A 20,686-nucleotide genomic window follows, 5' to 3' on the forward strand; every position below is an offset into this window, starting at 1 on the left:
TCATGTCATCTGACCAAGGCACCGGTTCCAATCCAAGTGACAGTGCTGTTTAGCATACTCCAGGCATTTACATTTGTTGATGAAAATAGAGCTCTTTAGCCACACACACCAGCGGTGGGTTTGGCATCAAAATGAGTAATGCATGAGCAGACATAAAGCCAATGCCTAGAGATGGAGAGGCAAATGTAACCCGTGTGACCCGATCAATTAACTATTTCGATGGCCGGATAAACTGCTTCTTTCAATCTTTGGAAAATACTAACTATTGAATTTGTTTTGGAAGATTGATGTGTCTGAGGGGTAATATTGAGCGAGAAGAGAGTGAGAGTCTAGTGTGTGTGTGTGTGTGTGTGTGTGTGTGTGTGTGTGTGTGTGTGTGTGTGTGTGTGTGTGTGTGTGTGAGAGAGAGAGAGCAGTTTTTGAAAAATAAAAGGCTGATTCATATTTGCACAGGCTTACTCTCTGGGTCTATTAATTGGTGTCAAAAACAAAAACAAAGATTGGCTAATCCCTATGACTAGTTCACTCAAACAGCAAAAACACACAAAGCATAGCACCCTTCGTCCATTCCTCCACTTGTTGTGCTCAATGAAGCCAAGAATTAAGACAAGGCTTAACAGTGATGACTTCCAAGCATGGCACACTACTTCACCACTACATGATTTTAATGCCCAAAGTAACTCCATACTATGAACATTATTCTACTGAGCATGACAGGCCAATCTTCATTTCCAATCAAAGGCAACATCAAGACTACGAGTCACCCAGAGGTTGCTATAAATACCTTCGGTACATCAAATTCTCATTGAATGCCAAACAGTGTGAAATCTTGCAAAAGCCTACTACCTCCAAAAATACCATAGGCCTAGGCACTGCAGTCAGATATCAGTAACCCTGACAACAAGCCAGTCTCAAAGTAGTGGGATGAAGTTAGCAACTTCTAGTTTGATTATTGCTTTGGTATACAGCTAAATAAAGTATTGACTATCCCTAAGAAGTAAACTTTCTCAGTTTTGTATTAGGTTTGCCAATCAAAATACTGTATCCTACAAGGCATGTGCTGTCATGCATGCACGTTAGTTGCCCTCTGATGATGGTAACCTAAACTGTCTGAGTGTAATAAACTAGGCTTACCCGTACACAGATAACCTCATCCCTAGTCTATGTGAATGAGATTAGCCTGAAGTGAAGAGTAAATTCAACAACACTCTGAGGACAGTGGATGTTGATAAAGGAGCTTCTTTTTTGTTAAAAGTAAAACGTATGCATTTTGGTCCTTGACCTTCATAAAGGATTTACTTATCTCTGGCTGACAGACTACATCTTAGGTTCTGGCATTCTGTGTTGGTTGTACAGATGAAAAAGGAAGAGACTTTTCTATATTTCAAAATGGCCTCATATAGGCTCAGGGACCAATCACAATAGGACACAACACATGATGTGATTGGTTGCAAAAATCTGACCAATAGCATTTAGGCCCTATAGCTAAACGCCTCCTCTAATATTCTATATGTAAACCCCTGAAAACCCCAGGGGCATTTTACCCCTTTTAGGTTGGGAATTTGTTTCTAGCATTAATGTAAGCACATTTCAGGTGAATCTGGAGGTTATAAATCAAACAATATCTTTAAATAAATCATACAGTATCTTTAGAAACGTTTATTTTGAGTAGGAATGTGAGTTAGCTAGTTAGCATGAGCTAGCATCTGCTGGGATTTAAGAGAATGTGCAGGTGATGTAAAAAAAAAAATGTTTAAAAAAAGGGTTTAATGTAAGCCTAAAATAGAGTTTTAGGCTTACATTAAAACCTCATCATAGGTTATTAATAGTGAGATGTGCAATGCCATTTTGTTTCAATATTTGATTGGTTTAATAAAATATAACTAGCTTTCTAGAGTCAATTACTAAAAAGTGACTAAATAAAACGGATTAAATGGATTTTAACGCACACATTTTCAGCGGCCCGCTTGCTCCAGAGGGAGGGGCATTTTGTCCCAATAGTTGGGCAAGACACCCCTTTTCTAGAATGTGTATTTTAATAACTAAAGACTTGTCAACCGTGTCCATTTATTTTCTGTTTCCACATTCTCACCAAAGTTCGTTTTTTTTTGTGTCAGCAATACATTTTTGTTACCCTACCTGTAAACAGGTAATCTCATCCCCAGGCTAATTGTCTTGTGAACGAGATAAGTAAACAAGTGAAAAGTTGCAGAAACTAAGGAGACACCTTACCAAGTCCAAGCCCGACAATGAGACGTCCGACCAGGAGAACCACCTTATCGGGAGCTGCGCTAAGCACTATTCCCCCAGATGTGAAGATAAAACTAGCCAGGAGGATGCAGACCCTGCGCCCGAAAATTCCGTTCAAGAACCCGCCGGCAAACGCGGACAGCGCGGCGGCAGCCACAGTACTAGAGATCAGAACCTCCTGCCATAGGGCGCTGAGATTCATCTCCCTCTTGAGCAGGAGCATCGCTCCCGAGATTACCCCGGTGTCATAGCCGAACAGAAAGCCACCCAGCGCGGAGAACGCGGCCAGAACATAAACAAACCCAGGTGTGACATCTTGGTGGAACTGTTTACGCGCCTCTCTCTCCAGGTCCCCGGTGGTGGTGGCGGTAGCGGCATTGGCAGGGACAGCCTGGCTGTTGATGCTCGCGCTGGACGGAGCTTTGATGAGGCTCCGCTCTCCGTCATCGTTCACTTTCTTCCTCCTCTCACCCATCAGGTTGCTCATACTACGAAGACTATAGTCATTGTCGCTCGATTTTCGGGACATAAGGGAAACAAACGCACACACGAAATGTTCACAGGACTGTAGTTGGTTGGTTAGTTAGTTGTTAAGATTAAGAGTTGTTTGTTGTTCTCAGTCGAGCAAATGTGGTCCAAAAAACGTTAATTATTGATCGTTCAAGTTGACAGAAGTTGGTCTGTACCCGTGGTCACAGGCTACAGAAGTGTCATCACAGTGGTACTGATGAGGGCTTCTCTCTCTCTCTCTCTTTCAAATTTTTTTGAGCCGAAGAAGGTAAGGCATGGAGGAGAGTTGCTGTGTTCGTCATTGCCAGCGTCGCTCTGACGTAAAGGTATTGCTCTCCTGCAAGCTGCCATCTAGACACTGGCCGTGTTCCAGATAATCAAAATGACTGTAGGTGTCTGACTGATTTACAAATCACCTTGCATCATAAATAACGACTCGTTATTAGTTGTAGATCAGTCAGTCCATCACAATTTACCAATGATACATTGCGATTTTGATCCGTCTCCAACACGGCCATAAATCATGTTTTCAATTCAATATGTTTGGCAATATTTTTTTAAGCCTATGTTGGGCAATGTCTACAAAAATGGATTTCGATGTGATTGTAGGATATTTCTGGTATCATAGCATTCAATTTATTTTATTATATTCCGCTTGTTTATACTGTAGGCTACATTTCCACACTATTATAAATCATTAGCCTATATAATGTGGTCTTTCAGTAATCCAGTGATATTGTGTCGTCTAACAATTTGAAATAGCAAGATGTGCAATGTGTAAATAATATCCCCCTACACCTGTAATATGTCTTTCCCATTTGCTTTTCTCCTCAGCAAATGCAAATGCAATGATAGTGTGCCCTCTTCAGGGCAAACCTCAATATTTCAATTATATGAACTGAAGTGCTTGTTACAGTGTAGAGTGGTTTACTGTATGCAAGTGGTGGGTATATGCCCTGTCATTTAAACAACTCCGTTTTTTTCCATTTTGATTGTAATTTTGTGGGACCTATTTTATGTTTCATAATGTCTAGTCGGTGGAAGATTTATCAACACAAGGACTTGTTTGAAGGGAGTGTGACAAAAAATGCACCCAATGACTGAGGGAAATCAATTCAAAGCATTCTTCCTTCAGACTTCCTTCAAACGTCAACAGTGAAGAGGCGACTCCGGGATGCTGGCCTTCCAGGCAGAGTTCCTCTGTCCAGTGTCTGTGTTCTTTTGCCCATCTTAATCTTTTCTTCTTCATCTTTTTTTTTGACTCTTCTGTTTCACCACTCTCGCCACCCTGTCTGTGTCGCACCAAACGACGAGCATCACAAACACCGGGAATCTTCCCCTTCAGTTGGTCAACTTTTACATTTACTGCTACCCCAGTAATCACTCCTTTCAGTGGTACCCTATTCTTGAGAGCGAAACAATTCAAAGGTCTTGCCCCCGTTCGTTTAACGCCAAGCGCCTTCTCCCTCTGACCAGCACAAACACAAACAATTATTATTAGACCACTTCTGGTTACCCTCACCGATTCCACAGCACCCAACTCTGTTTTCACCCACCCTGAAACCACAAATGGATCAGCCAAAAGGCAAGGGTCCACTTTTTCCAAAAACTTCACTCCTACTGTCACAGACTCATCTTTCTCCAGACCCTCGATGCAAGCCTCGGGCTCCGAGAACTTCACCCACACCTACCACCTCCGATACTTGTCCCTCATTCACTTCTATTTCTCCTCCTGTCTTCAGCTCACTCTGTTTACACTTTCTACTGTTCTTCTTTAACAAATAATCTCCCTTTTTTCCACCGTTTCTAACCGCCTCACGCTCACCGTCTTCCTCCCCCTCTCTCTTAGACCTCCTCTGCCTCTCTTTTTCCCTCCATTCCTCCTCCGTATTCCAAGTATGCGTCTCCTTATGAAAGTACTGCACTTCTCCTGACATACATCTTGTTCTTATCTTGTCAAGGGACGCCATTTAACCGGCTGTCACAATCTCCGTACAATAACCACAAACCCCATCGGGATGTCTCTCATTTGTATCTGGAAGTAGCTAGCAACTTAGCTAGTAGGCTTGGGTGCTTGACTGCCGTTGTGAGGCCAGAGCACTCGGATCAACCCTACTCCTCGGCCAGAACATCCAATGTGCGCTCTGAATGATCCGAGAGCAAAACGCTCTAAATTTACGAATGGACAATCTGACAAAGCTCTGAATTTACGAAAACCCAGAGAGCACTCAGAGCACAATCTGGTACTCCAGATTGAATTTACGAACACACCCTACAGTATGCGTCTCTCGTGCACGCAGTAGGTCTTTTATGATTGGCTACATGTACACACACACAGGTCTTGTCATATACACGACTGAAGGGGGGGGGGGGGGAGGGATTTGCACTTTCAGCAGGTGGTTCTCTCACATTTCCCTTAAACGGTCAGGTTGACGTTTTTTGGAGGAATCTTGTCCTGGAGGCAGGGCAAAGTTAAAATTCTCGATATATAGACTACCAGTCAAAAGTTTGAACACACCTACTCATTCAAGGGTTTTTCTTTATTTTGATTATTTTCTACATTGTAGAATAATAGTGAAGACATCAAAACTATGAAATAACACATATGGAATCATGTAGTAACCAAAAAAGTGTTAAACAAATCAAAATGTATTTCATACTTGAAATTCTTCAAATAGCCACCCTTTGCCTTGATGACAGCTTTGCACACTCTTGGCATTCTCTCAACCAGCTTCACCTGGAATGCTTTTCCAACAGTCGTGAAGGAGTTCCCACAAATGCTGAGCACTTGTTGGCTGCTTTTCTTTAAGTCTATGGACCGACTCATCCCAAACAATCTCAATTTGGTTGAGGTCAGGGGATTGTGGAGGCCAGGTCATCTGATGCAGCACTCTATCACTCTCCTTCTTGGTAAAATAGCCCTTACACAGCCTGGAGGTGTGTTGGGTCATTGTCCTGTTGAAAAACAAATGATAGTCCCACTAAGCGCAAACCAGATGGGATGGCGTATCACTGCAGAATGCTGTGGTAGCCATGCTGGTTAAGTGTGCCTTGAACTCTAAATAAATCACCAACCAGCAAAGCACCCCCACACCATAACACCTCCTCCACCAATACACCTCCTTCTCCATGCTTTATGCTGGGAAATACACATGCGGATATCATCTGTTCATGGAACCAAAAATCTCCTATTTGGACTCCAGACCAAAGGACAAATTTCCACCGGTCTAATGTCCATTGCTCGTGTTTCTTGGCCAAAGCAAGTCTCTTCTTTTTATTGGTGTCCTTTAGTAGTGGTGTCTTTGCAGCAATTCGACCATGAAGGCCTGGTCTCCGAAGAACAGCTGATGTTGAGATGTGTCTGTTACTTGAACTCTGTGAAGTATTTATTTGGGCTGCAATTTCTGAGGTGCAGTTAACTCTAATGAACTTATCCTCTGCAGCAAAGATAACTCTGGGTCTTCCGTTCCTGTGACAGTCCTCATGAGAGCCAGTTTCATCATATCGTTTGATGGTTTTTGCGATTGCACTTCAAGAAACTTTCAAAGTTCTTGAAATGTTCCGGATTGACTGATCTTCATGTCTTAAAGTAATGATGGACTGCCATTTCTCTTAGCTTATTGGAGCTGTTCTTGCCATAATATGGACTTGATCTTTTCCCAAATAGGGCTATTTTCTGTATACCACCCCACCTTGTCACAACACAACTGATTGGCTCAAACGCATTTAGAAGGAAAGAAATTCCACAAATGAACTTTTAAGAAGGCACACCTGTTAATTGAAATGCATTCCTGGTGACTACCTCATGATGCTGTTTGAGAGAATGACAAGAGTGTGTAAACCTGTCATCATGGCAAAGTTTGTTTAACGCTTTTTTGGTTACTACATGATGCTGTATGTGTTATTTTATTGTGTTGATGTCTTCACTATTATTCTACAATGTAGAAAATAGTAAAAATAAAGAAAAACTCTTGAATGAGTAGGTGTTCTAAAACTTTTGACCAGTAGTGTAGATAGTAAAAATGAATGAAAACCATTTAATGTTAGGATTAAGCATAAGGTTAGCAGTGTTTTTAATGTTAGGGTTAGGTTTAAAATCAGATTTTATGACTTTGTGGCTGTCAGCTAGTGACTACCCTGTAGGACTTTCTCCAGTACATGAGTCTTCCCAATAAATGCCAACCTGATGAAAAGTGTTCTTTCATCTGTCATGCATGTGTTGAAGTGTGTTATTTTTATCCATTGCAGGGAGCCCCACCACAAATGGATCAGGTACCTACAGCCCCATGATGTTCCTATACAGTGCCTCATCCTCTAGAGAAAAGCAGAAAAACATCCTGCTGTGTATAATATCTCAACAGATCCTTATTGATGTTACTATCCTCTATAATGGGATGATTAACTATATCCAGCACAATCTTTCAACTATTTAATCTTTCATTGACCGATTAACTATTAATGCTTTGAATACAGTGGGCTAATAAAGTCCCATTACTTGACCAAACAATGTGATTTTGTGATAAATGGATATTGTGTAAACTACAATCTAATATGTCATTTTAAATTAAACTTGAATACAAATATCTGCACATTCCAAAGATTCAAAAGTCATTTCTTCACTTACTAACTATTAAGTCCAAGTAGGCGTAAAATGCCCCACCTAGTCTCATTTGTACCATAAGATGTAATAGTTTTCTCCCTTTGTTTGGCAAAAGGGAAGAGGTGAGGACAATGTGATTAAGAATCCTTCCAATGTATTAGGTAAGATGTAGGCTAAAGGTTTTCTCCTTTTGTTTGTGAACAGGGAAGTGGTGAGTAAAATGGAACAATGACGAACGTGCAGAAGTACATTAGGTAAACTGTAGGTGCTTTGGGTCATTGATTATGAAATATCAGAGTTTAAACATTGACACTGTATACACAGAGTGTACCAAACTTTGGGAACACCTTCCTAATATTGAGTTTCACCCCCCCCCCCCCCCCCCCCCCCCCCGTGCTTCCCACAGTTTTGTCAAGTTGGCAGGATGTCCTTTGGGTGGTGGACCGTTCTTGATACACATCGGAAACTGTTGAGTGTGAACCCCAGCAGCGTTTCAGTTCTTGACACAAGCCGGTGTGCCTGGCACCTACTGCCATACCCCGTTCAAAGGCACTTAAATATTTTTTCTTGTCTGTTCCGTCTCTGAATGACACACACACACAATCCATGTCTCAATTTTCTCAAGTCTTAAAAATTCTTCTTGAACCTGTCTCCTCCCCTTCATCTACACTGATCAAAGTGGATTTAACAAGTGACATCAATAAGGGATTATAGCTTTCACCTGGATTCACCTGGTCAGGCTATGTCATGGAAAGAGCAGGTGTTCCTAATGTTTTGTACACTCAGTGTAGTACCGTAATGTCTATTTTAGCCAACTATTAGTAGTAAGTGTTAAGCACTGATATCTATTAAGAAATAGCCAATCTCTGTTTTACTTTGAGTGTTGGCCCTTTTTACCTTCCGAGAGAGTTCTCAGGGATTATCGCCACGACTGTGTACGTCTCACTTCAAGCCGACACCAAAATGTATCAAAGATCTTCACTGGACCCTGAACAAACTGCAGACATTAACTGTCCAACTCGCAGAGATTTTACGCTGGACCACTGCTACATGCCTTTTCGTCACGGGTATAAGGCCATCTCCCGTCCTCCGTTCAGCAAATCTGACCATGACTCAATTTTTTTCCTTCCTGCTACAAACAAAGACTCAAGAGGGAAGTTCCGATGATCAGGTCTGTACAACACTGGTCTGACCAACTAGAATCCATCTTCCAAGACTGTTTTGATCACGTAGACTGGAATATGTTTTGGGTAGCCTCTAGGGATAACATCAATTAATACGTTGACTCAGTCACCGCATTCATAAAAATATGCTTAGATGATGTGATATCGAGAGTGTCTTTCAAAACTCATTCAAATCAAAAACAGTGGATTGATGGCAGTCTTGTCGGGAAACTGAAGGCGAAAGATGCTGCTCATAAACACAGGGGACAATTGTATGGGGGACAATTGTATGGTTAAACAGTACAAATACAACCTATCCAGATCGATCAAGATGGTGAGACACAAGTACAGTACAGGGACAAAGCGAAGGAGCGATTCAGCGGGAGTATGTGGCAGAGGTTTCTAACGATCACTGATTACAAAAGGAAGTCCAGTCACGTCTCGGACGCTAATGCCACCCTACCGGACGAGCTAAACACCTCTTTCTCACACTTTGTGCAAAACAACTCTGAGCTGCCAAGGAGAGCCCCTGAGGACAACGAGGGCTACTTGCTTATGGTCTCCACAGACAATGTCTGTAAGTCATTCAAACGTGTTAACCCTCGCAAGGCTGCCGGCCCAGACGACATCTCAAGCCACGTGTATAGACCAGCTAGCTGTTGAGTTTTCTGACATTTTCAATCTCTCTAGCTCAGGCCGTTATCCCCAACTGCTTCAAGATGTCTACTGTCATCCCCGTGCCCAAGAAAGTGAAGGTAACTTAACTAATTGACTACCGACCTGTAGAACTCACTTCTGTCACCTCCTCCCTCCCCGACACACTCAACCCTCTCCAATTTTCCTACCGCCCCGCTACAGGACGATGCAATTGCCATTGCACTGCACACTGCCCTCACCCATCTGAACAAGAGAAATGCCTATGTGAGGATGCTGTTCATCGACTACAGCTCGGCCTTTAATACCATAGTGCCCTCTAAGCTCACCACAATGCTCACAGCCCTGGGACTGAATTCCTCCCTATGCAACTGGGTCCTGGCCTTCCTGACGAGCCGCCCCCAGGTGGTGAAGCTAGGCCACTGATCCTCAACACGGGGGCCCCATAAGGGTGCGTGCTCAGTTCCCTCCTGTAAGCCCTTTATACCCACACAGTTCGAACTCCATCATCAAGTTCGTGGACGACATGACAATAGTAGACCTGATTACCAACAACGACGAGATGGCCTATCGGGAGGAGGTAGGCACTCTGACAGTGTGGTGCCACGTAAACAACCTCTCCCTCAATGTTGGCAAAAACAAAGGAGTTGATTGTGGACTTCAGGAGGAACCACACGGTTCCTCCTGAACTTCACGTTCAATCTGAAATGGTCAAACCACACGGACACCCTACTGAAGAAGGAACGACAGCGACTCTTTAACCTCAGGAGGCTGAAGAAATTTGGCCTGTCCCAGAGGGCCCATTGGGTGCATACTGCCTGCCCTCCAGGACACCTACTGTATTGTATCTACAACTGCCAGAACCCCCCCCCCCCCAATTGCACCTTAAAGCCTTGAAGCCCACTGGCTGCGTCTAAAATGGCACTCTATACCTTAGATAGTGCACTACCTTCAGTAAAGAAAATTGTTGCTTCCTTATGTGTATGCAAAACAGGTACAATTTCTTCCTCCTTCCTGGTAATGAGATTAAGATAATATTTCACCGGTTAGGGACACCGCCCATGTTATTACAATACTCTTTTTACTGAAGAATTTCTCAACCAGGTGTATGACCTATAGTGCCGTGATAATGTATTTGCCCCTTTTCTGATTTTCTCTATTTTTGTTACTGAATGTTATCTTATCTTCAACTAAAACCTAATATTAGATAAAGGGGACCTGAGTTTACAAATAACACAAAAGTTCTACTTATTTTATTTATTTAATTTACAAAGTTATGCTCACCCAATTCCTCTGTGTGAAAAGGTAATTGCTCCCTTACACTCAGGAATTGGTTGTGCCACCTCCAACCAAACAACTTTACTGCCTTGTTGCAAGGTTTGGAATGTTTTAATCTCTTTGAATTCTTATTTTCACTCTGCTGTCATTTAGGTAATTATTGTACAATGCTGTTTATACATTGTCAGTTTTATCCCATCACAGCCATTGAACTCTGTTGCTGTAAAATCAGCAAGGGCTTTGCGGTAACATCCCTAAGCATTTTCATTCCTGTCCTGCAGTTCAGTTCTGAAGTACAACTGTATGTTTGATGTGTCTGGGTGGTTTAAGACATCATTATTAATTTGACCACCATATTCAATGTCTGATTTATTATTGTTATCCATCTACCAATCACCCTTATTTATGGGGTCTTTGTTATCGAATATGTGCTTGAAGTTCAATACTTGACTGAGGGACCTTACAGATGTTCTATGTATGGGGGACAGAGGAAGGGGTAGTCATTCAAAAATCATGTCAACCCCTATTATTTCACACAGAGTGAGTCCATGTAACTTATGTGATATGTTAAGGCAAATTTTACTCCTGAACTAATTTAGGCTTGCCTAAACAAGGGGCTGAATATTTATGCAACAACCATATTTTAGTGATGAATTTTGTATTAATCTTTAAAAAAATTATATTCTACTTTGACATTATTTTGTGTAGATTGTTGACAAAAGAGTCACTCTATATACCTATTAATTCTCGAAGAATAAAACTTTGAAATGCCTCGTGTGCTTAATTCAAATGTAATATCCCATCAGAACCCAAAATATATGCTTGTTTTACTCAATTGTTTTTAAGCAATGTGATTGTAAACAAACACTGCATAGCCTCAAAACATGGTTAAAACTATCATTTTTATACAGTATCTGTCACGCCCTGACCGTAGATTGCTTTGTATGTTTCTATTTTTTGTTTGGTCAGGGTGTGATGTGGGTGGGTATTCTATGTTGTATGTCTAGGTGTTGTATTTCTATGTCTAGGCCTGGTATGGTTCTTAATCAGAGGCAGCTGTCAATCGTTGTCTCCGATTGAGAGCCGCCCTCCTGTCCAGAGGCCTCAGAGCCGCCCGTCAGTCCAGAGGCGCCACTCACTCCAGACTATCAGTCCAGTGGCGTCCTCTAGTCCGGGGTCGGCGGTGAGGGTTCCCGCTCCAGAGGCATTACGGAAGTGGGTCGAGCCAGAAGTGGAGCGGGGTCCACGTCCCTCACCAGAACCACCACCGCGTAGTAATGCCCGCCCAGACCCTCCCCTATAGGTTCAGGTTTTGCAGCCGGAGTCCGCACATTTACTGTCACGCCCTGACCGTAGATTGCTTTGTATGTTTCTATTTTTTGTTTGGTCAGGGTGTGATGTGGGTGGGTATTCTATGTTGTATGTCTAGGTGTTGTTTTCTATGTTTAGGCCTGGTATGGTTCCTAATCAGAGGCAGCTGTCAATCGTTGTCTCTGATTGAGAACCATACTTAGGTAGCCTGTTTTCCCACTTTTGTTTGTGGGTGGTTGTTTTCTGTGTCTGTGTTTTCACCATACAGAACTGTTTCGATTTTCATTTCTTTCATTCACTTAGTTATTTTGTATTTTTCGTGTTCTGATATAATAAATTATCATGGACACTTACAACGCTGCATTTTGGTCCGATCCTTCCTACTCCTCATCCGATGAAGACTACGTTCGTTACAGTATCTTGGATGGTCAGTCCTTGCATCCATAGCTCTATATGAATTTGACTGGTTACATTTCTCCAGACCCATCCATCAGCTGCTTACAGTGGAGGGGAGTCTGCTTTGTTATTGTTTGAACTACATATTGCCCCTTTAATGGGACTGAGGGGTCAAAATATCAACCAAAAATCTGATGTATGGTCATATTTTAAAAAATGTCTATAAATAGCATACCTGTTTCATTTTATTTGGTCTTCCACACCATCTTTAGCATTAAGACATCACGTTTTGTTTTTTGCCCTAACATTACACAGCTGGGGGGGGCAGGACCGAGTTTGGGAATCCCTGCCCTAGAGTGTAATCGGGTAAGTAAATCTGCAATGCCACTAAAGCTGTAAAGCTAGACATCTTAATTTAGACATATCCTATCTTTTTGTAAAAGATTGGAATCGTTACCTCTCTGCTGGATATAATATATTTATATGGGACTTTACATACTGTAGAGGGGCAGGTTTGTCACATTTCTTAAAAGTGACAAAGTATATAATATCAGATGATATTTCATTAAAAGACAGTAGACTTCAGGGAACAAGTTTTCTTTGTATTTAATACACCACTTTGAAAGTGAGAATATCAACATGTTTTCAATGATAAAGGAAAGAAGAAAGGACACGTGGTGTCGGTTGTTGATTGTGTTCCTCAAACAATTTTAGACATGTTCAAGTCTCCGACAAGGGTACCGGGCATGATGACTCCTTGCTGTCCCCAGTCCGCCTGGCCTTGCTGCTATTCCAGTTTCAACTGTTCTGCCTGCGGTTATGGAACCCCTACCTGTTCCAGACCTGCTGTTTTCAACTCTTAATGATCGGCTATGAAAAGCCAACTGACATTTAGTCCTGATTATTATTTGACCATGCTTGTCATTTATGAACATTTTGAAAATCTTGGCTCTCTCTAATTCTCTCCTTCTCTCTTTCTTTCTCTCTCTCGGAGGACCTGAGCCCTAGGACCATACGTCAGGACTACCGGGCATGATGACTCCTTGCTGTCCCCAGTCCACCTGGCCTTGCTGCTATTCCAGTTTCAACTGTTCTGCCTGCGGTTATGGAACCGCCACCTGTCCCAGACCTGCTGTTTTCAACTCTTAATGATCGGCTATGAAAATCCAACTGAAAATTATTCATGATTATTATTTGACCATGCTTGTCACTTATGAACATTTTGAACATCTTGGCATAGTTCTGTTATAATCTCCACCCGGCACAGCCAGAAGAGGACTGGCCACCCCTCATAGCCTGGTTCCTCTCTAGGTTTCTTCCTAGGTTTTGGCCTTTCTAGGGAGTTTTTCCTAGCCACCGTGCTTCTACACCTGCATTGCTTGCTGTTTGGGGTTTTAGGCTGGGTTTCTGTACAGCACTTCGAGATATTAGCTGATGTACGAAGGGCTATATAAAATAAACTTGATTGATTGATTGATACTCATTATAAGGGTAATATGTGGTTGACTGGGTTAAGACTTTGTTAGCCTGCTGAGATAAAGCTGAGGCTTTGGTCCTGCTTGCAGCGGTCTCTTCAAAGAGGAGGTCAAAGGAAGGTGAAGTGTAACACAGGTGGTCTGGTGACCACGATGAGTAAGGTTGTCATTTTTTAACAAGGAATTTGTGGAGTGGTTGAAAAATGAGTTTTAATGACTCCAACCTAAGTGTATGTAAACCTCCGACTTCAACTGTAGAATTCTGTTGGTGGCAAGAATTTGATATAATCATTTAAATAGGAAAACTCTAAGTGTTGAATCAAGTGCTGTTTTTTGTACCAGTCCATAAACCATGTGCCATGGAATCGGTACAAACAAGTTCCCTACCTTCTCCCTTTTCCACTTGCCTCCTCTGTTTTTGTGGTATTTCTGCAGTCAGTTGGTTGTACATTTGGATTGAGCAGATATTCCCATTAATTTCCGATAGCTACATATGTGACATAACTCCCCCGTTTCTATTCATAATATCATTAAGAAATATAATTTTAAAAAGTATATTTTTTTCCATAAAGGATACTTTTTTTAATGAGTCAGTATATTTGAGTTTAACCATAACATTTGTTGTAATATCTGTTCTATCTTTTCTGGAGGATAAAACTGAAATTGAAACCAGCTTTGTGTGGCTTGTTTAATTTTCAATTAGTCGGACATAAGAAGTTGTTATCTGTATAAAGGCACAAAGGCCATTTTAGAACAAAGGATGAGCCTTTCTTAATAATCTGCTGGAGAACCATTGTGGTGTAACTTACAGTATTTAGTGAGAGGTTTAAAGGTTTAATATTTAATCATTTAAGTGATGAGTGACTTGTCTGAGACATTGTCTGGTGCACAGGAGACCTGGCTTAGAACCTCCTCAGTCAAACTAACACGTCTTCAGGCAAGGTTGCTCATCCCATGCATGGATCACTAAGCCACCTCTGTTGCATTCTCATTAAATGGGGTGCACAGATCCTTCTGCTTCTCTTTGCCATAGAACGTGTTGTTGTGCAGTAGGCCTGATTTCAAACCCAGTCAGTTATGTTGGTGCCGTGATCTCTGAGTATGGGGTCAAAGGGGGTGAAATGTAACTGAGGTGGTTCGATGAGTAAACTTGCTGGAGACTTGAAGACTTGTGTTAGCTTCCTGAACTCACCCCTATGGGCTTTGGCTAAGTGAGCTAACACAGTCTTCTAAGTGAGCTAACACAGTGAGCTAACACAGTTTTTCCACATTTTGTTGTGTTACAGCCTGAGTTGAAAATGGATTAAATGTAGTTTTTTTGGCTCTGTCCATAATGTCAAGTGGAATTATGTTAATGTTATTTTTTTTAAACAAATTAATAAAAAAATGGAAAGTTGACATTAGTCAATAAGTATTCAACCCCTTTGTTATTGCAAGCCTGAATAAGTGCAGGAATAAAAATGTGTCACATAATAAGTTGCATGCACTCATTCTATACGCAATTGATTGTTTTTATTTGTATTATTTTTAACGACTACCTCATCTCTGTACCCCACACATAAAATGATCTGTAAGGTCCCTTTCAAACACAGATTCAACCACAAATGGATTACAGTCAATATTCACACTGAGCTAAAAGGTAGAGCTGCCGCTTTCAAGGAGCGGGAAGCTTATAATAAATCCCGCTATGCCCTCCGATGAACCATCAAACAGGCAAAGCTTCAATTCAGGACTAAGATCGAATCGTACCGCACCAGCTCCAACGCTCATCGGATGTGGCAGGGCTTGCAAGCTATTACAGAGTACAAAGGGAAGCACAACCGAGAGCTGCCCAGTGACACGAGCTTACCAGACGAGCTAAATAACTTCTATGCTTGCTTCGAGGCAAGTAACACTGAAACGTGCATGAGAGCATCAGCTGTTCCGAACAACAGTGTGATCACACTCTCCGCAGCCGATGTGAGTAACAGGTCAACATTCACAAGGCCGCAGGGCCAGACGGATTACCAGGACATGTACTCCGAGCATGCGCTGACCAACTGGCAAGTGTCTTCAATGACATTTTCAAACTCTCCCTGTGAGTCTGTAATACCAACATGTTTCAAGCAGACCACCATAGTCCCTGTGCCCAAGAACACTAAGGTAACCTGCCTAAATGACTACCGACTCGTAGCACTCATGTCTGTAGCCATGAAATGCTTTGAAAGGCTGGTCATGGCTCACATCAACACTTTATCCCAGAAACCCTAGACCCACTCCTGCATAACGCACCAACAGATCCACAACTGATGCAATCTCTATTGCACTCCACACTGCCCTTTCACACCTGGACAAAAGGAACACCTATGTGATAATGCTATTCATTGAGCATTAAACACCATGGTGCCCTTAAAGCTCATCACTAAGCTAAGGACCCTGGGACTAAACACCTCCCTCTGCATCTGGATCCTGGACTTCCTGACGGGCCGCCCCCAGGTGGTAAGGGTAGGTAACAACACATCCGCCACTCTGATCCTCAACACGGGGGCCCCTCGGGGGTGCGTGCTCAGCCCCCTCCTGTACTCCCTGTTCACTCATGACTGCACGGCCAGGCACGACTCCAACACCATCATTAAGTTTGCTGAAGACACAACAGTGTACTCAGCACCGACAATGATGAGACAGCCTATAGCGAGGAGGTCATAGACCTGACAATGTGGTTACAAGGACAACAACCTCTCCCTAAATGTGATCAAGACAAAGGAGATGATTGTGGACTACAGGAAAAGGAGGACCGAGCACGCCCCCATTCTCATCGACGGGGCTGCAGTGGAGCAGGTTGATAGCTTCAAGTTCCTTGGTGTCCACATCACCAACAAACTAACATGGTCCAAGCACACCAAGACAGTTGTGAAGAGGGTTTAACAAAACCTATTCTCCCTCAGGAGACTGAAAAGATTTGTCATGGGTCCTCAGATCCTCAAAAGGTTTTACAGCTGCACCATCGAGAGCATCCTGACTGGTTGCATCACTGCCTGGTATGGCAACTGCTCGGGCCTCCAACCGCAAGGCACTACAGAGGGTACTGCGTACGGCCCAGTTCATCACCGGGCCAAGCTTCCTGCTATCCAGGACCTCTATACCAGGCGGTGTCAGACGAAGGCCCTAAAAATTGTCAAAGACTCCAGCCACCCTAGTCATAGACTGTTCTCTCAGCTACCGCATGGCAAGCGGTACTGGAACACCAAGTCTAGGTTCAAGAGGCTTCTAAATAGCTTCTACCCCAAGCCATAAGACTCCTGAACATCTAATAAAATGGCTACCCAGACTATTTGCATTGCACCCCCCCTACACGGAGCGCTGCTGCTACTCTGTTATTATCTATGCATAGTCACTTTAATAACTCTACCTACATGTACATATTACCTCAATTACCCCGACACCGGTGCCCCCGCACATTAACTTTGACTCTGTACCGGTATCCCCTGTCACGCCCTGACCTTAGAGAGCCTTTTTATGTCTCTAGTTGGTTTGGTCAGGGTGTGATTTGGGGTGGGCATTCTATGTTTTGCATTCTATGTCCTTTATTTCTATGATTTGTGTTTTCTATGTTTTGGCCGGATATGGTTCTCAATCAGGGACAGCTGTCTATCGTTGTCTCTGATTGGGAATCATACTTAGGCAGCCCTTTTTCCCACCTGTGATTGTGGGTAGTTGTCTTTGTTAGTGGCATTATAGCCTAAGTAAGCTTCACGGTCGTTTTCTTTGTTGTGTTGGCGACATTTATCAAAATAAAAGAAATGTACGTTTACCACGCTGCACCTTGGTCTTCTTCCAACGACATCCGTGACAGCCCCTGTATATAGCCCCACTATTGTTATTTACTGCTGCTCTTTAATTATTTGTTATTCTTATCTCTTACTTTTTGGGGTATTTTCTTAAAACTGCATTGTTGGTTAAGGGCTTGTAAGTAAGCATTTCACTGTAAGTGTCACACCCTGACCTTAGAGATCCTTTTTATTCTCTATTTTGGTTAGGTCAGGGTGTGACTAGGGTGGGCAATCTATGTGTTCTATTTCTTTGTTGGCCGGGTATGGTTCCCAATCAGAGGCAGCTGTCTATCGTTATCTCTGATTGGGGATCATACTTAGGCAGCCTGTTTTCCACCTTAGTTTGTGGGATCTTGATTTTGTTAGTTGCTGTATAGCCTGCAGAACATTACGGTCATTTTGTATTTTGTTGGTTTTTGGTGTTCATTTTAAATAAAAGTAAGATGTTCGCCTACCATGCTGCGAGCGCACTTGACAAATACAATTCGATTTGATTTGAAATACCAGGGAGGTTTTCCATTGCCTCGCAAAGAAGGGCACCTATTGGTGGATGGGTAAAAGTTATTGTGAAGTTATTAATTACACTTTGGATGCTGTATCAATACACTCAGTCACTACAAATATACAGGCGTCCTTCCTAACTCAGTTGCCAGAGAGGAAGGAAACCGTTCAGGAATTTCACCACGAAGCCAATTTTTATTAGCGCTGTAACGCTAGCAAATCTTCCTGGGATCCAACACCAATTAACAAGACATTACAAACAACCACAATCAAGACTTCACAAACATTCAACAAGTAGACAATACAGATAATGAAAATACCTGACAGGAAACACATTTAACATTCAGTTGATGCTTTCTATTTGCTGTCCAGTCATATGGTCTATCACATTAGATGTTCTTTTATTTTTTTCTTGAAGGTGGATTTCATTTTTGCCTGAGAAATATGGATTGGTAAAGAGTTCCATTCATCTATGGCTCTATATAAAACTGTAGATTTAAGGCAATTTGTCCTTGGCTTGGGTTGTTTTAGCTGCCCTGAATTTGCCTGTCTGATTTGGTGGTTATGCGTGTTGCTAGTATGTACTAACTGGACTGAAAAATACTGTTTAAAAAAAAGATATAACGTTCCTAAAGAAAATCAGAAGACTAGATAGTCATGTGTTTTTAACGTGAAGCCATGAGAGATTCTGATACATTTGGATAATATTCATACAGTTAGAGCAATGAAGAGCTAATCTGGCAGCCAAGTTTTGAGCCATTTGGAGCTTTTTTTATATCTTTCTTTTCTGCAGATGACAGTACTCTAAGTGTGATAGGACCAGGGATTGAATCACCTGATTCAGTGTGCTCGATGTTACATACTCTGAACATTTTCTTGTAACAGCAATTCCCTTGCCCATCTTAATAACAATATTATCTACAGTGGGGAGAACAAGTATTTGATACACTGACAATTTTGCAGGTTTTCCTACTTACAAAGCATGTAGAGGTCTGTAATTTTTATCATAGGTACACTTCAACTGTGAGAGAAGGAATCTAAAACAAAAATCCAGAAAATCACATTGTATGATTTTTAAGTGATTCATTTGCATTTTATTGCATGACATAAGTATTTGATACGTCAGAAAAGCAGAACTTTATATTTGGTACAGAAACCTTTGTTTGCAATTACAGAGATCATACGTTTCCTGTAGTTCTTGACCAGGTTTGCACACACTGCAGCAGGGATTTTGGCCCACTCCTCCATACAGACCTTCTCCAGATCCTTCAGGTTTCGGGGCTGTCGCTGGGCAATACGGACTTTCAGCTCCCTCCAAAGATTTTCTATTGGGTTCAGGTCTGGAGACTGGCTAGGCCACTCCAGGACCTTGAGATGCTTCTTACGGAGCCACTCCTTAGTTGCCCTGGCTGTGTGTTTCAGGTCGTTGTCATTCTGAAAGACCCAGCCACGACCCATCTTCAATGCTCTTACTGAGGGAAGGAGGTTGTTGGCCAAGATCTCGCAATACATGGCCCCATCCATCCTCCCCTCAATACGGTGCAGTCGTCCTGTCCCCTTTGCAGAAAAGCATCCCCAAAGAATGATGTTTCCACCTCCATGCTTCACGGTTGGGATGGTGTTCTTGGGGTTGTACTCATCCTTCTATTCCTCCAAACACGGCGAGTGGAGTTTAGAGCAAAAAGCTCTATTTTTGTCTCATCAGACCACATGACCTTCTCCCATTCCTCCTCTGGATCATCCAGATGGTCATTGGCAAACTTCAGACGGGCCTGGACATGCGCTGGCTTGAGCAGGGGGACCTTGCGTGCGCTGCAGGATTTTAATCCATGACGGCGTAGTGTGTTACTAATGGTTTTCTTTGAGACTGTGGTCCCAGCTCTCTTCAGGTCATTGACCAGGTCCTGCCGTGTAGTTCTGGGCTGATCCCTCACATTCCTCATGATCATTGATGCCCCACGAGGTGAGATCTTGCATGGAGCCCCAGACCGAGGGTGATTGACCGTCATCTTGAACTTCTTCCATTTTCTAATATTTGTGCCAACAGTTGTTGCCTTCTCACCAAGCTGCTTGGCTATTGTCCTGTAGCCCATCCCAGCCTTGTACAGGTCTACAATTTATCCCTGATGTCCTTACACAGCTCTCTGGTCTTGGCCATTGTGGAGAGGTTGGAGTCTGTTTGATTGAGTGTGTGGACAGGTGTCTTTTATACAGGTAACGAGTTCAAACAGGTGCAGTTAATACAGGTAATGAGTGGAGAACAGGAGGGCTTCTTAAAGAAAAACTAACAGGTCTGTGAGAGCCGGAATTCTTACTGGTTGGTAGGTGATCAAATACTTATGTCATGCATTAAAATGCAAATTAATTACTTAAAAATCATACAATGTGATTTTCTGGATTTTTGTTTTAGATTCCGTCTCTCACAGTTGAAGTGTACCTATGATAAAAATGACAGACCTCTACATGCTTTGTAAGTAGGAAAACCTGCAAAATCGGCAGTGTATCAAATACTTGTTCTCCCCACTGTATGTGATCTGACTATGATAAAGCTGCGTCCAACATGACGCCTAGTAGTTTCGTTTTTTCACTTTCTCTACATGTGTTCTATTCATCGACAAACACCATTCTTAGTTCACTGCTCAGTTCGTCTGTTAGCTCATTACATTCTGATGCTGCACTATACATTGTAGTCCTCAGCATACATGACCACTCTTGCTTTGTTCATTACTGAAGGTAAAT

The 20,686-nt window shown here is 42.4% G+C and overlaps 2 protein-coding genes across 4 annotated transcripts in view; one reads left to right on the forward strand and one right to left on the reverse strand.

Annotated features, from left to right (window-relative positions):
* Window positions 1-3,082, reverse strand: part of LOC139565918 (proton myo-inositol cotransporter-like) — a 70,613-nt gene extending 67,531 nt beyond the window's left edge. The window contains exon 1 of one of the 3 annotated variants that reach the window (XM_071386607.1): window positions 2,233-3,082. In XM_071386607.1, the coding sequence (XP_071242708.1) occupies window positions 2,233-2,779 (547 nt within the window). In that variant the 5' untranslated portion in view covers window positions 2,780-3,082. The remainder of the gene's footprint in view (window positions 1-2,232) is intronic. The other 2 variants (XM_071386606.1, XM_071386608.1) reach the window with 2 other exon arrangements.
* A 6,621-nt stretch (window positions 3,083-9,703) lies between these two features.
* LOC139565686 (mucin-2-like) overlaps window positions 9,704-20,686 on the forward strand; it is a 42,171-nt gene continuing 31,188 nt past the window's right edge. Inside the window, exons 1-2 of the mRNA XM_071386184.1 lie at window positions 9,704-9,757; window positions 15,351-15,471. Of these exons, the coding sequence (XP_071242285.1) occupies window positions 9,704-9,757; window positions 15,351-15,471 (175 nt within the window). The remainder of the gene's footprint in view (window positions 9,758-15,350; window positions 15,472-20,686) is intronic.

Source organism: Salvelinus alpinus, chromosome 37, assembly GCF_045679555.1.
Source record: "Salvelinus alpinus chromosome 37, SLU_Salpinus.1, whole genome shotgun sequence".
Lineage (NCBI taxonomy): Eukaryota > Metazoa > Chordata > Actinopteri > Salmoniformes > Salmonidae > Salvelinus > Salvelinus alpinus.